The sequence below is a fragment of the Rhinoderma darwinii genome, chromosome 8 (assembly GCF_050947455.1).
Source record: "Rhinoderma darwinii isolate aRhiDar2 chromosome 8, aRhiDar2.hap1, whole genome shotgun sequence".
Taxonomy (NCBI): domain Eukaryota; kingdom Metazoa; phylum Chordata; class Amphibia; order Anura; family Rhinodermatidae; genus Rhinoderma; species Rhinoderma darwinii.
The window spans coordinates 907504-922151 of NC_134694.1; the positions used below are offsets into that span (position 1 = coordinate 907504).

Consider the following 14648-nt stretch of genomic DNA (forward strand, 5'->3'; position numbering starts at 1 on the left):
GCGGCTGTCGCCGTTATGGGGTGCGTGGAAGCTGATGCGGTTATGGGGCGCTGAATGCACTGGTGACTCTGACCCTGTTATGGGGGCACTGCTGTACATTCTCCTCATGACAATAGAGGTAATGATTATCATTGAGTCGTTCACATTAACCCTTCTGTATCCGTTCCACTGCTTGGTGAAGGCCACACATAGAGGTGGAGGTGTGAATCTGCGCCGTTTTGTTGGTTCCTGCCGGCGCCGTTTTGTTGGTTCCTGCCGGCGCGGTTTTGTTGGTTCCTGCCGGCGCCGTTTTGTTGGTTCCTGCCGGCGCCGTTTTGTTGGTTCCTGCCGGCGCGGTTTTGTTGGTTCCTGCCGGCGCGGTTTTCTTGGTTCCTGCCGGCGCGGTTTTGTTGGTTCCTGCCGGCGCGGTTTTGTTGGTTCCTGCCGGCGCGGTTTTCTTGGTTCCTGCCGGCGCGGTTTTGTTGGTTCCTGGCGGCCCGGTTTTGTTGGTTCCTGCCAGCGCGGTTTTGTTGGTTCCTGCCAGCGCGGTTTTGTTGGTTCCTGCCAGCGCGGTTTTGTTGGTTCCTGCCAGCGCGGTTTTGTTGGTTCCTGCCGGCGCGGTTTTTGCAGCTTTTCCTCAGTACAGGCGCAGCAATGCAGACAGGAGGTTTCCCGTGATTCTCCGTGTGGAGCGCCCCTTGTATGGCTCAGCATAGCCGGCTGTAGATTGTAAGCTCTTCATGTACAGTGCTGTGACGTGTGTGTCGTGATGTGCAGATCCCTCGCTGCCGGCTCCGTTGCATCACAGACAGATCCATCACCTGCAGCAAATACTGGCCGATCAGTGCACATTCCTGGCAGTGACCCCCTCCCCAAACACAGCCGCAGGGCAAAGTCCCACCGTGTGCCCCACCTAACCAGAGAGGCTGCGCCGCCTCACATCACCGCAGTCCAGTGAGCGTCCCCCGCCGGCCACCATGATCCTCATTCACCTGGCCGCACTTCTCACTCTCTATGGACGATGCCAAAGCCAGGAGCAGACGTGAGTCCCATTTTATTTCCTTCTTCAAGACCTCTGCTAGCTGTGCGTTCTTGTGAACATCCAGAGACTGGAAACTTATTGTGACTAGTCCTGCTCTTACAGCTGAGGGTTTGCTACCATTGTAGCCAGGCTAGACAATCCTCTGTGGGGTAAACACAGCAGCAGCAGCGCCGCACACTTCTGTGCTGAGACTAGTTACAATGTGTCAGTGCAGGTCACATGGGTCAGTCCGCAGTCCGGCTGTTTCGTTTACAGGTGATTGTCTGGACTGCTACATTGTAACAAACCCTGAGCAGGACTAGATCAAGGCACGTTTGCAGCGTCTGAATGTAGAGCCGAGAGGTTAGAACATTCCACGCTGATTAAACTTCAGTTCAGACGATTTCTTTAACCCCTTCCCGGCCGCTGGCTGTGTATATATTTAACCCCTTCCCGGCCGCTGGCTGTGTATATATTTAACCCCTTCTCGGCCGCAGCCCTTTTTCAGATTTTCATTTTCGTCTTTTCCTCCCAGAGGCCGTAACGTCTTTATTTTCCCGTCTTTATATTCCTAGGAGGGCTGGATTTTTGCAGGGGACGAGTTGTAGTTTTTCATAGCGCCATTTATTGTGCCGTATAATGTACTAGGAAACGGGAAAAATTATTTATGGGGTAGAAAATGAAAAAAACTGCGATTCCTCCATGGTTTTTGCACTTCGTTCTTACGGAATTCCCTGTGCAATTAAATCAACGTGTTCCCTTTATTCTGCGGTCACTGCGATGACGGCGACACCAAATATATAGCGTTATTTCTATATTTTACAAGTAAAAACCGAAGTGTAAAAAATAACTTTTATTTTGTGTCACCAAATTCCAAGAGCAGAACTTTTTTTATTTTTCCGTCGATTACGCGGTCCGAGGGCTTATCCCGCAAAAAATAAGCTGTGGTTTTCGATAACACCATTTTGGGGGACATGCCGGGTTCTCGTCACGTTTTATTTCATTTTTTGTGGGAGACGAGGGGACCAATAAATAGAGATTGTGGCGTTTACAAATGTATTTTTTTTTTCCGGCGTTCACCGTGCGGGATAAATAATGATATATTGTGATAGTTCAGACTTTTACGGACGCAGCGATCCCAGTTATGTTTATTTATTTACTGTGCTCTATGGGGGAATTTTTATTTTATTTTTTTGACTTTTAAATTTTAATTTTTTTTTTCACATAATTTTACACATTTTTCCTTTTTTTTTTTTTGTTATTAGTCCCCCTAGGGGACTTCAACCATTGATCGTCAGATTGCTTGCACGATATACTGCAATACTATATATCGTGACTCTGACAGGCCGGAGGCAGCGCTTAATAGGAGCACAAAGATGGCGGCTGTGGGGGCCTTCATTAGGCCCCCAGGCAGCCATAGCAACCATCGCCGCCGTGCGATTGCATTGCGGGGAGCGCGATGAGCTGTTAGAGGGGGTCGCCCCCCTCTTTCTAATGATTTAAATGCTGTGGTCGCTATTGACCGCGGCGTTTAACGAGTTAAATTAGCGGGATCGCGCTCGTTACTTTGAAGTGTCGGCTTTAACAACAGCCGACACCGGCATCGTATGGAGCGGCTTCTCTGCGTGAGCCCGTTCCATACTTCCCCTACCCGGCTATGAGATAAGGATAAGTCAAATGTCGTAAAGGGTTTTAATCCTACGGCGCAGGTTTTGGCTGGCTGCCTTGCTGGGTCTGCGGCTGTCAGTGACTGCCGGGACGCGGAGGAGAAGATAGAGGCAGCTGTGGCTGTCAGTGACTGCCGGGACGCGGAGGAGAAGATAGAGGCAGCTGTGGCTGTCAGTGACTGCCGGGACGCGGAGGAGAAGATAGAGGCAGCTGTGGCTGTCAGTGACTGCCGGGACGCGGAGAAGAAGATAGAGGCAGCTGTGGCTGTCAGTGACTGCCGGGACGCGGAGGAGAAGATAGAGGCAGCTGTGGCTGTCAATGACTGCCGGGACGCGGAGGAGAAGATAGAGGCAGCTGTGGCTGTCAGTGACTGCCGGGACGCGGAGGAGAAGATAGAGGTGGCTGTTTCTATCTTCTCTGATCTCTTCTACACAGCGCTGAGTATAGGAATAGAGGCAGCGATTGGTCACATGATCGCCGGTGCCGTTAGTGGCAGGAAGACCCAGCACAGCCCTATTAGGGACAACCGTCACACGGCTTATTTTCTGATCGGAAGCCGAACGCCTCCAAACATCTGCCCATGGATTTCAATGGGAAAAACTGCGTTCTGTTAAGACGGGGCGTTTTTTTTTTATACGGCCGCGTAAAAAAACGCCTGTGAAAACGAAGGTGCAGGTCGCTTCTTGAGCTGTTTTTGGAGCAGTTTTTCATTGACTCTATAGAAAACCGCTACAAAAACGGCCGTGAAAAACGCGGGTTGCTAAACAAAAACTTCTGAATATCATGAGGTGTTTTCCGTTGACGCTGCAGATTTTAGGACGTTTTTGGTTAAGCGCGTGCACAGCCGGAGAGGGCTGAAGGTCTGAACGAAGAGAGTAAAAAAATCTAAAGTCCTCCGCTGGTCTGTTCTGAGCTTTGAGGGACGGACCGTAATAATAAAAAATAATAAATACACAGATAATCCCACCCCCAAAACAACGTCCCCCCGCCAATCATTGTGGTAACGCCAGCCCGGAGCCGGTTACCCCAATACAGACCTGTAATATATTAACCTTTACACTAGACAGCGCCGATCACAAATAAACGGTCTATTTTAGGGTAAAACGATGTTATTACCAGAAAAGAAAAGCTAAACAGTAAAAGAGCTTCTTTTTTTAACGATTATTTTCAAACTTTAAACGTAAAAATTCTAAAATCACAAAAATGGTCCATATAAAAATGTTAGCGGAAAAAACAACGCAAAAATCCCGTCGCCAGCCCAACAAACCAAAAAGTTCTAGCCGTTTTACTGATGCGTGCTAAAGATGGCTTAACGGTGTCTGGTCCTGAAGCGGTTAATGTCCCGTTCCTGATTTTGTACCCTATTCCAGGGCAGTTTGTGTCCTTCGCCCCCGTCGCCTTGTCTCATTTTTGCGCCTGCGGTTCCTCATTTACACATCCATCCAAAACCTTCCATTACCTGCAGCATGAAACCCCTCCCCCGGTGGGGGCTGCAGAATCACATATGCACCCAAATAGTCTCCGCTCAGTACCCCAGATGGCCACCAGATGTGGTGCTGGTTATGGCGCCAGCCAGGGGAGAGTCGCACACGCCTGATCCGACAATGATTGGGTGGATAAGTCCATATTCTAGTCATGCTCGTACAGCTGATCATTTGCTACAATGTGTCGGTGCAGACAATCGTCAGTGAGCTAAACGCACCAGCAGCACAAATCTGTCTCCTACCCTGGACCCCAGCTCAACGCTCTCATCTGCTCTGATACATTGTAACAAACTGTCAGCTATGTGAGCAGGATGGGTTTTCGGCCTCTAGGTTAAGTAATGTTCCCATTCACTGAAAGCAAGCAGAGATCTCGATGAGGAATTAAAACACAAAGTCTATTAGAAAGTTTCAGAACTCTTCATGATACAATGCTGAACCTTCATGTACGGGAGACTGCGCCGGCCCTTTAATGCGTATTCTCGCCTGCAGTCTAGACCTCTCAGTCGTGTGTTGTGTCCCTTCAGGTACCTTGTGATGGGCCCCCGGGTGTGGAGGGTCGGTGCTCAGGAGACCGTGCTCGTTCAGGGTTTTGGACAAGAAGAGAATCTCCCCATCAGAATTTCGTTACTTAGTTACCCCGATAAGAAGACAAAATTCTCCTTCCAGCACCTAGAACTGACCAAAGCCAACAACTTCCAAGGACTGGTGAACCTCCAGGTAACGCGGGGGCGGGGTGACTGTACGCAGCTCCTCATGGCGCGTCTATTATGTAACGCGGGGGCAGGTGACTGTACGCAGCTCCTCATGGCGCGTCTATTATGTAACGCGGGGGCGGGGTGACTGTACGCAGCTCCTCATGGCGCGTCTATTATGTAACGCGGGGGCTGGGTGACTGTACGCAGCTCCTCATGGCGCGTCTATTATGTAACGCGGGGGCGGGGTGACTGTACGCAGCTCCTCATGGCGCGTCTATTATGTAACGCGGGGGCGGGGTGACTGTACGCAGCTCCTCATGGTTCGTCTATTATGTAACGCGGGGGCGGGGTGACTGTACGCAGCTCCTCATGGCGCGTCTATTATGTAACGCGGGGGCGGGGTGACTGTACGCAGCTCCTCATGGCGCGTCTATTATGTAACGCGGGGGCGGGGTGACTACGCAGCTCCTCATGGCGCATCTATTATGTAACGCGGGGGCGGGGTGACTGTACGCAGCTCCTCCTCATGGCTCGTCTATTATGTAACGCGGGGGCGGGGTGACTGTACGCAGCTCCTCATGGCGCGTCTATTATGTAACGCGGGGGCTGGGTGACTGTACGCAGCTCCTCATGGCTCGTCTATTATGTAACGCGGGGGCGGGGTGACTGTACGCAGCTCCTCATGGCGCGTCTATTATGTGATGTCATCAATGTTGTCACGCGATGTAGAAATGTGTTTAGGTTTACAGCGTGGGGGGGGGCCCCTTTATAGTAAATGCCCCCCGGTAGGTATAAATCTTTTAGTCGTCCTCATGTTCTATTCAGCTTTTCCTAGTTTTATCTGCTCTTTGGAAAGCTGGGTGACAACTAACATGGCTGCTATTACGGCTCCCTTTGGGTTGCCACCCAGCTTTCCCGGACCCTTGGACAGAAAGAGCAACACAAACCCTTCCCATACAGTGATGCCATTTACCATTCAGGGGTCTGGGAAAGCTGGGTGACAATGTAGCAGGCTCTGCACTGATCAGGACTCTGGTTACTCTCTTTGCAGATACAACCTAAGGATTTCCCCTGGAAGGAAGGCGCGCAGCACTTCGTGTACCTGGAAGCTCAGTCTAAGTCCTTCACCAAGGAGGAGCGCGTTCCAGTCTCGCACCGCAACGGCTTCCTCTTCATCCAGACCGATAAACCCGTCTACACGCCGGACCAGTCTGGTAACGTACTCTGCGGAGAAGTCCTCACACGACCTCCTGTTCTCGCTTTATGGCTGCTGTAAAACGTTAGAAGGTTTAGCGATCATTGTGCGGTTTAGCGATCAGGTTGCGGCGATTATAAGTTATAAAGAGTCGGTGTATTATACGTCCCGCGTGCAGCTCAGCATCTCGTCGTCTCCTTTTCAGTGAAGATTCGGATCTACTCCATGGATGAGGAACTGAGACCGGCACGTAGAGCGGTGACCGTAACCTTCAAGGTGAGTGACTCAAAGCTTCAAGGGACTGTCTACTCTGCACGTGGAGCTAATAGACGGAGCCCATAAGTGGGCAACCCATTTACCTCACCGTTAAACAACATTTCACCGTTTTGCGTTTTTCTGCACTCACATACATAGCAAAATTCTGCTGGGTGCCCTTAAAAACATACAACAGTTTATGGAACCGCAAAAATGTGAATACAGCTCTGGATGTGGCTGGAGTAGAAAGCATTATGTAAATGCAGAATTGTGAATGCAGCTCTGGATGTGGCTGGAGTAGAAAGCATGATGTAAGTTCAGTACATGAGGGTGAACGGATGGTAATAGGGGCTCTCTGTTTTGGATGGAGTCGGCCGTGTGAGGACACAGGTTCCTTGTACTGAATCACATCGTTTCTTATGTTTCTTTTAAAGGATCCGGATGAAGTGAAGTTGGACGTGATTACGCAGCAGGACGCCACCGGCATCATCTCCTTCCCCGACTTCAAGATTCCTGCCAACCCCAAGTACATGTCTGACCCAAGTCATGTGTGATTACCTCCCGCCGCCACCGGAGGTTTCATGTCAGAACTGGTGGCGGCCATGTTTGATTTCCCGGGGGGGGGGGTAATGTCTCCTGTAACACCTTTAAAGGGCCGCTGCAGCCTAAAACTATAGCAATGTAGAATGAAATGTTCTGCAACTTTCTATTAGACTTTGAAAACATCACTTTCTAGATCTCTGCTTGAGATCAGTGAATGGGAACCCATGCTGACCTAGTCCTGCTCACACAGGCCCTGCAAGCGCCAAGACCAGCGAGTGCTGTGGATGGATTATTCTGCATTACTGCTTCACTCCCTAGACTTAGATGTCAGGTTCTTACTGCTTGTCCTGATCACATTGTGTGAGCCCATGGTGTGCCGTAGTAACGAGCCGTGCAGCTGTGTGAGTCAATGGTGTGCCGTAGTAACGAGCCGTGCAGCTGTGTGAGCCCATGGTGTGCCGTAGTAACGAGCCGTGCAGCTGTGTGAGCCAATGGTGTGCCGTAGTAACGAGCCGTGCAGCTCTGTGAGCCCATGGTGTGCCGTAGTAACGAGCAGTGCAGCTGTGTGAGCCCATGGTGTGCCGTAGTAACGAGCCGTGCAGCTCTGTGAGCCCATGGTGTGCCGTAGTAACGAGCCGTGCAGCTGTGTGAGCCCATGGTGTGCCGTAGTAACGAGCCGTGCAGCTGTGTGAGCCCATGGTGTGCCGTAGTAACGAGCCGTGCAGCTGTGTGAGCCAATGGTGTGCCGTAGTAACGAGCCGTGCAGCTCTGTGAGCCCATGGTGTGCCGTAGTAACGAGCAGTGCAGCTGTGTGAGCCCATGGTGTGCCGTAGTAACGAGCCGTGCAGCTCTGTGAGCCCATGGTGTGCCGTAGTAACGAGCCGTGCAGCTCTGTGAGCCCATGGTGTGCCGTAGTAACGAGCAGTGCAGCTCTGTGAGCCCATGGTGTGTCTTAGTAACGTGGATCAGAGCTGTGTGTAGTAACGAGCCATGCAGCTGTGTGAGCCCATGGTGTGCCGTAGTAACGAGCAGTGCAGCTGTGTGAGCCCATGGTGTGTCTTAGTAATGTGGATCAGAGCTGTGTGTAGTAACGAGCCGTGCAGCTGTGTGAGCCCATGGTGTGCCGTAGTAACGAGCCGTGCAGCTGTGTGAGCCCATGGTGTGCCGTAGTAACGAGCCGTGCAGCTGTGTGAGCAGAGCTGGGTCTGTACTTTGATCTTCCTGGATGTAAATAATGAGTGTTTCCATTCACTGACAAAAAGAGCTCTTGAGGAATTGATCGAGCGTCTATTAGAAAGTTTGGGGACTGGGCCGGGACCTGCAGGAACTTTTCTGGATTTCTGTTGTCACCGTTTTCCCCCTCAGATTTGGGAGTTGGAAGATTGAAGCTGCCTACGCCGCGGATTACACGACCTCTATGGCGGCGACGTTTGAAGTGAAGGAATACGGTATTTACATTGTATACAGCGCTGTAGATGAATGATCGTCTGTATCGGGGGGATCACGACGCCGGAGCGGCCGCGGGGCTTCATGGGATTTCTCTTTATTTTCAGTGCTGCCGAGATTTTTCGTCACCATAGAACCGCAGCAGAACTTCATTTCTTTTGAGACGTTTAATGAATTTCTGATCACAGTGAAAGCAAAGTAAGTGCCCCCTGTGTACAGGAGGAGGGGCTACTAGAGCATGCTGGGAGTTCAGCTACAATGTTATCTAGGATCATGTCCTCTACAATAGTTGTCACTCCGCCTGCTGCAGCACTACTACTCTCATCATACCCGGCGGTGTAACACCTGAAGAAGCACCGGCTGACGGCCTCTGATCTACAGAATATCAATGATCTGTATAATACCACTAGGGGGAGCCCACTGGATAGGGATTTATACAGCTCTGATCCACCTCAGTGCAGTCAGCTCCCCCTAGTGGCAGCAGAAGGAAGTTTATCTTATGTTAACTTATCACGAACGGGTCAGAGGGGTGATAGGACCCCACCTAGCCAAGAGCACCCCCGATAATAGACTATAATAGGTATATTTCTATATGTCACCAGGACCAGCTCTCTTATATCTGAAGGCCGTATATATATATATATGTATTATTGGACCCGTTGCAGCAGCAATGATAGAATATGGTTCAGAGTCCCCACAAGAGGGACAGAAGAGGTTGTCGCCGCTCCTTATTCTGTCCCGTTTCTCAGTACGCAGGGTCTTATGTCATGTGAAAGGGCTCATGGGATGGACATATAGAACAAGTCCTTTTCCATAAATCCCCCTCCCCTATAGTTTGTCACAATGTGTAAGCGCAGGATAAATGTATCAGTCTGGAGTTCAGGATTGTCTAGACTGGATACAAATGTAACAATCCCTCAGCTGTGAGAAGTATTATATCACCATGTGTTCTCAGCTCCTCAATGTAAACAAGAATATTCTCATTTACTACCAGCAAGCAGAGATCTTGAAAAATTTAGTTGTTTTTTTTTAAACAACGTTTTTAGAAAGTTGCACCACTTCATCCGACAATAATCAATAGTTATTTATTCTGTATTCATCGTTGTATCTTCCAGTCATTATTACGCTAAAAAAGTAGACAAAGCGCGAGTCTTCATCCGTTACGGTTTAATAGAACGAGGCGAGAGAAGGATGATGCTGAAATCCATTGCCGTGCTGCCGGTAAGAGGGGCCCCATATAAGTCACGCTCCGGGCCCCCATATAAGTCACGCTCCGGGCCCCCATATAAGTCACGCTCCGGGCCCCCATATAAGTCACGCTCCGGGCCCCCATATAAGTCACGCTCCGGGCCCCCATATAAGTCACGCTCCGGGCCCCCATATAAGTCACGCTCCGGGCCCCCATATAAGTCACGCTCCGGGCCCCCATATAAGTCACGCTCCGGGCCCCCATATAAGTCACGCTCCGGGCCCCCATATAAGTCACGCTCCGGGCCCCCATATGAGTCACGCTCCGGGCCCCCATATGAGTCACGCTCCGGGCCCCCATATGAGTCACGCTCCGGGCCCCCATATGAGTCACGCTCCGGGCCCCCATATGAGTCACGCTCCGGGCCCCCATATAAGAAACGCTCCGGGCCCCCATATGAGTCACGCTCCGGGCCCCCATATGAGTCACGCTCCGGGCCCCCATATGAGTCACGCTCCGGGCCCCCATATGAGTCACGCTCTGGGCCCCCATATGAGTCACCCTCCGGGCCCCCATATGAGTCACGCTCCGGGCCCCCATATGAGTCACGCTCCGGGCCCCCATATGAGTCACGCTCCGGGCCCCCATATGAGTCACCCTCCGGGCCCCCATATGAGTCACGCTCCGGGCCCCCATATGAGTCACGCTCCGGGCCCCCATATAAGTCACGCTCCGGGCCCCCATATAAGTCACGCTCCGGGCCCCCATACAAGTCACGCTCCGGGCCCCCATACAAGTCACGCTCCGGGCCCCCATACAAGTCACGCTCCGGGCCCCCATACAAGTCACGCTCCGGGCCCCCATACAAGTCACGCTCCGGGCCCCCATACAAGTCACGCTCGGGGCCCCCATACAAGTCACGCTCGGGGCCCCCATACAAGTCACGCTCGGGGCCCCCATACAAGTCACGCTCGGGGCCCCCATACAAGTCACGCTCGGGGCCCCCATACAAGTCACGCTCGGGGCCCCCATACAAGTCACGCTCGGGGCCCCCATACAAGTCACGCTCGGGGCCCCCATACAAGTCACGCTCGGGGCCCCCATACAAGTCACGCTCGGGGCCCCCATACAAGTCACGCTCGGGGCCCCCATACAAGTCACGCTCGGGGCCCCCATACAAGTCACGCTCGGGGCCCCCATACAAGTCACGCTCGGGGCCCCCATACAAGTCACGCTCGGGGCCCCATACAAGTCACGCTCGGGGCCCCCATACAAGTCACGCTCGGGGCCCCCATACAAGTCACGCTCGGGGCCCCCATACAAGTCACGCTCGGGGCCCCCATACAAGTCACGCTCGGGGCCCCCATACAAGTCACGCTCGGGGCCCCCATACAAGTCACGCTCGGGGCCCCCATACAAGTCACGCTCGGGGCCCCCATACAAGTCACGCTCGGGGCCCCCATACAAGTCACGCTCGGGGCCCCCATACAAGTCACGCTCGGGGCCCCCATACAAGTCACGCTCGGGGCCCCCATACAAGTCACGCTCGGGGCCCCCATACAAGTCACGCTCGGGGCCCCCATACAAGTCACGCTCGGGGCCCCCATACAAGTCACGCTCGGGCCCCCATACAAGTCACGCTCGGGGCCCCCATACAAGTCACGCTCGGGGCCCCCATACAAGTCACGCTCGGGGCCCCCATACAAGTCACGCTCGGGGCCCCCATACAAGTCACGCTCGGGGCCCCCATACAAGTCACGCTCGGGGCCCCCATACAAGTCACGCTCGGGGCCCCCATACAAGTCACGCTCGGGGCCCCCATACAAGTCACGCTCGGGCCCCCATACAAGTCACGCTCGGGGCCCCCATACAAGTCACGGGGGCCCCCATACAAGTCACGCTCGGGCCCCATACAAGTCACGCTCGGGGCCCCCATACAAGTCACGCTCCGGGCCCCCATACAAGTCACGCTCCGGGCCCCCATATAAGTCACGCTCCGGGCCCCCATATGTCACGCTCCGGGCCCCCATATAAGTCACGCTCCGGGCCCCCATATAAGTCACGCTCCGGGCCCCCATATAAGTCACGCTCCGGGCCCCCATATAAGTCACGCTCCGGGCCCCCATATAAGTCACGCTCCGGGCCCCCAGCGTTTGCACTTTTCAGGAACCGGTAATTGTACTTTGCAGATGAATAATGGAGAAGCCGTGTTCCAGTTTAACAGCCAGCAAGCAGTGGAGGAGCTGGGCTATTCACAGCTGGAAGAACTGGATGGATATTACTTACATATAACGGCCACCGTGGAGGAGACGGCAGGTAATGACCGAACCAAACCAGCAAAACTGTTCCTGAGGGAGTCCTGCAGATGGCGCTGTGTTTACTAGGAAACCGGAGCCGCACCCAAGGGGAGACCGCTGGATCTCCGGGCTCGGGGGGTCCGGTGCAGTCATGTGACAAGTATGCTCCACCCATGGTGGCAAAGCGTTAATAATGTCACGTGGCACGTCTGCGCTGAGGGCGGGGTCAGTGCTTCCCGGACGGTAATTCGCCATCATATTCTTTTTTGTTTCAGGTTCACAGTCTGAAGAGAGTGAAAACTCAGACGTCAAGTTTGTTATAACGCCGTACACCCTAAAACTGATTGGCACCCCCCTGTATGTGAAGCCAACGTTACCGTACTACGGTGAAGGTGAGGGCTATACATACTTACGAGGGCTGAAGAGAAGACTGAAATGACAGGCCCAAAGCCTGAGGCTGCACTACTGCCACAACATGCCATCCAAATCCCCATCCGCATCCAAGCAGAGTGTAAATATTGATGTAGATGGTCATTAGGATTTACGCATTGGTCCCCAGTGGTGCAGCCTCTGGATTTGGGCCTGGAACTACAAGTGAGCAGATCTCTACATGGAGGAGGATACGTGGTCTTCAGATCATCTGCTTCTCCCTCCTGAATGGAGACCTCAATATGACAAGGATGAGGCGGTGGACCCCGTATCCACATTGTATATTACGACAGCGATGTGGGCGGCTTCACTGCAGGCCGTCACCCGCCGTGCTGCCCCTGTAGCTGCACTGATGTTACGTCTCGTCTGATCAGGTCCAGGTGAAGGACACGCTGGATAACGCGGTGTCCAGAATCCGGCTGACGATCACTGGGGAAATGGTTCAGGATGGCGGAGAGGTCAGCCCCATGCCTGCCCACCGGTCACTGATGCAGCAGACGGACAGTAAAGGGATTGCAGTGTTTGTGGTGAACATCCCGGCAGACATAAAGGCCCTGACGTTTAAGGTGAGCCGCCGCCGTGTGCTGGAGACGCATCCGCCGCCGTGTGCTGGAGACGCATCCGCCGCCGTGTGCTGGAGACGCATCCGCCGCCGTGTGCTGGAGACGCATCCGCCGCCGTGTGCTGGAGACGCATCCGCCGCCGTGTGCTGGAGACGCATCCGCCGCCGTGTGCTGGAGACGCATCCGCCGCCGTGTGCTGGAGACGCATCCGCCGCCGTGTGCTGGAGACGCATCCGCCGCCGTGTGCTGGAGACGCATCCGCCGCCGTGTGCTGGAGACGCATCCGCCGCCGTGTGCTGGAGACGCATCCGCCGCCGTGTGCTGGAGACGCATCCGCCGCCGTGTGCTGGAGACGCATCCGCCGCCGTGTGCTGGAGACGCAGCCGCCGCCGTGTGCTGGAGACGCAGCCGCCGCCGTGTGCTGGAGACGCCGCCGTGTGCTGGAGACGCCGCCCATTCATTAGAATGTCCGTTTATAATCGGTTTGGTTTTTTTTCATCTAGATAACGACGGCCGATAACAACCTGCAGGACGAAAATCAGGCGAGTGCCGAGTACACCGCCACCGCGTACAAGTCACTGACCAAGAGTTACCTGTACATCAACTGGGCCAGAGAGAGCGAAGTCCTGCAGGTCGGAGACTTCTTAAATGTCCAAGTGGTGCCCAGTAGTCCGTACCTGGCCAAATTAACCCATTATAGTTACCTGGTGAGTGCCGTGAGGACGTGCGTTCTACTGAGCGCATGGGGAGGGGGCATTCACTTTATGGTGATGTGTTACACAGTGTGCAGGGGGGATGTATTATACCGTACGTATGCCGGGGGTGCATTATACCGTACGTATGCTGGGGGGTGCATTATACCGTACGTATGCTGGGGGGTGCATTATACCGTACGTATGCTGGGGGGTGCATTATACCGTACGTATGCTGGGGGGTGCATTATACCGTACGTATGCTGGGGGGTGCATTATACCGTACGTATGCTGGGGGGTGCATTATACCGTACGTATGCTGTGGGGTGCATTATACCGTACGTATGCCGGGGGTGCATTATACCGTACGTATGCTGGGGGGTGCATTATACCGTACGTATGCTGGGGGGGTGTATTATACCGTACGTATGCCGGGGGTGCATTATACCGTACGTATGCTGGGGGGTGCATTATACCGTACCTATGCTGGGGGGTGCATTATACCGTACCTATGCTGGGGGGTGCATTATACCGTACCTATGCTGGGGGGTGCATTATACCGTACCTATGCTGGGGGGTGCATATACCGTACCTATGCTGGGGGGTGCATTATACCGTATCTATGCTGGGGGTGCATTATACCGTATCTATGCTGGGGGGGTGTATTATACCGTACGTATGCTGGGGGGTGCATTATACCGTATCTATGCTGGGGGGTGTATTATACCGTACGTATGCTGGGGGGTGTATTATACCGTACGTATGCTGGGGGGGCGCATTATTACCGTACGTATGCTGGGGGTGTATTATACCGTACGTATGCTGGGGGGTGTATTATACCGTACGTATGCTGGGGGGTGTATTATACCGTACGTATGCCGGGGGTGCATTATACCGTACGTATGCTGGGGGTGTATTGTACCGTACGTATGCTGGGGGGTGTATTATACCGTACGTATGCTGGGTTGTGTATTATACCGTACGTATGCTGGGGGGTGTATTATACGTACGTATGCTGGGGGGTGTATTATACCGTACGTATGCTGGGGGGTGTATTATACCGTACGTATGCCGGGGGTGCATTATACCGTCGATGCTGGGGTGTATTGTACCGTACGTATGCTGGGGGGTGTATTATACCGTACGTATGCTGGGTTGTGTATTATACCGTACGTATGCTGGGGGGTGTATT

General features: G+C 53.4%; 1 protein-coding gene across 1 annotated transcript in view; it reads left to right on the forward strand.

Moving 5' to 3' along the window:
- The first annotated feature begins 913 nt into the window (after positions 1 to 913).
- The window catches only part of C5 (complement C5), a 48996-nt gene continuing 35261 nt past the window's right edge, over positions 914 to 14648 (forward strand). The window contains exons 1-12 of the mRNA XM_075834588.1: positions 914 to 1021; positions 4677 to 4869; positions 5899 to 6061; positions 6248 to 6318; positions 6732 to 6823; positions 8206 to 8288; positions 8394 to 8484; positions 9402 to 9507; positions 11665 to 11791; positions 12048 to 12156; positions 12569 to 12767; positions 13268 to 13471. Coding sequence (XP_075690703.1) covers positions 957 to 1021; positions 4677 to 4869; positions 5899 to 6061; positions 6248 to 6318; positions 6732 to 6823; positions 8206 to 8288; positions 8394 to 8484; positions 9402 to 9507; positions 11665 to 11791; positions 12048 to 12156; positions 12569 to 12767; positions 13268 to 13471 — 1503 coding nt within the window. The 5' untranslated portion in view covers positions 914 to 956. The remainder of the gene's footprint in view (positions 1022 to 4676; positions 4870 to 5898; positions 6062 to 6247; positions 6319 to 6731; positions 6824 to 8205; positions 8289 to 8393; positions 8485 to 9401; positions 9508 to 11664; positions 11792 to 12047; positions 12157 to 12568; positions 12768 to 13267; positions 13472 to 14648) is intronic.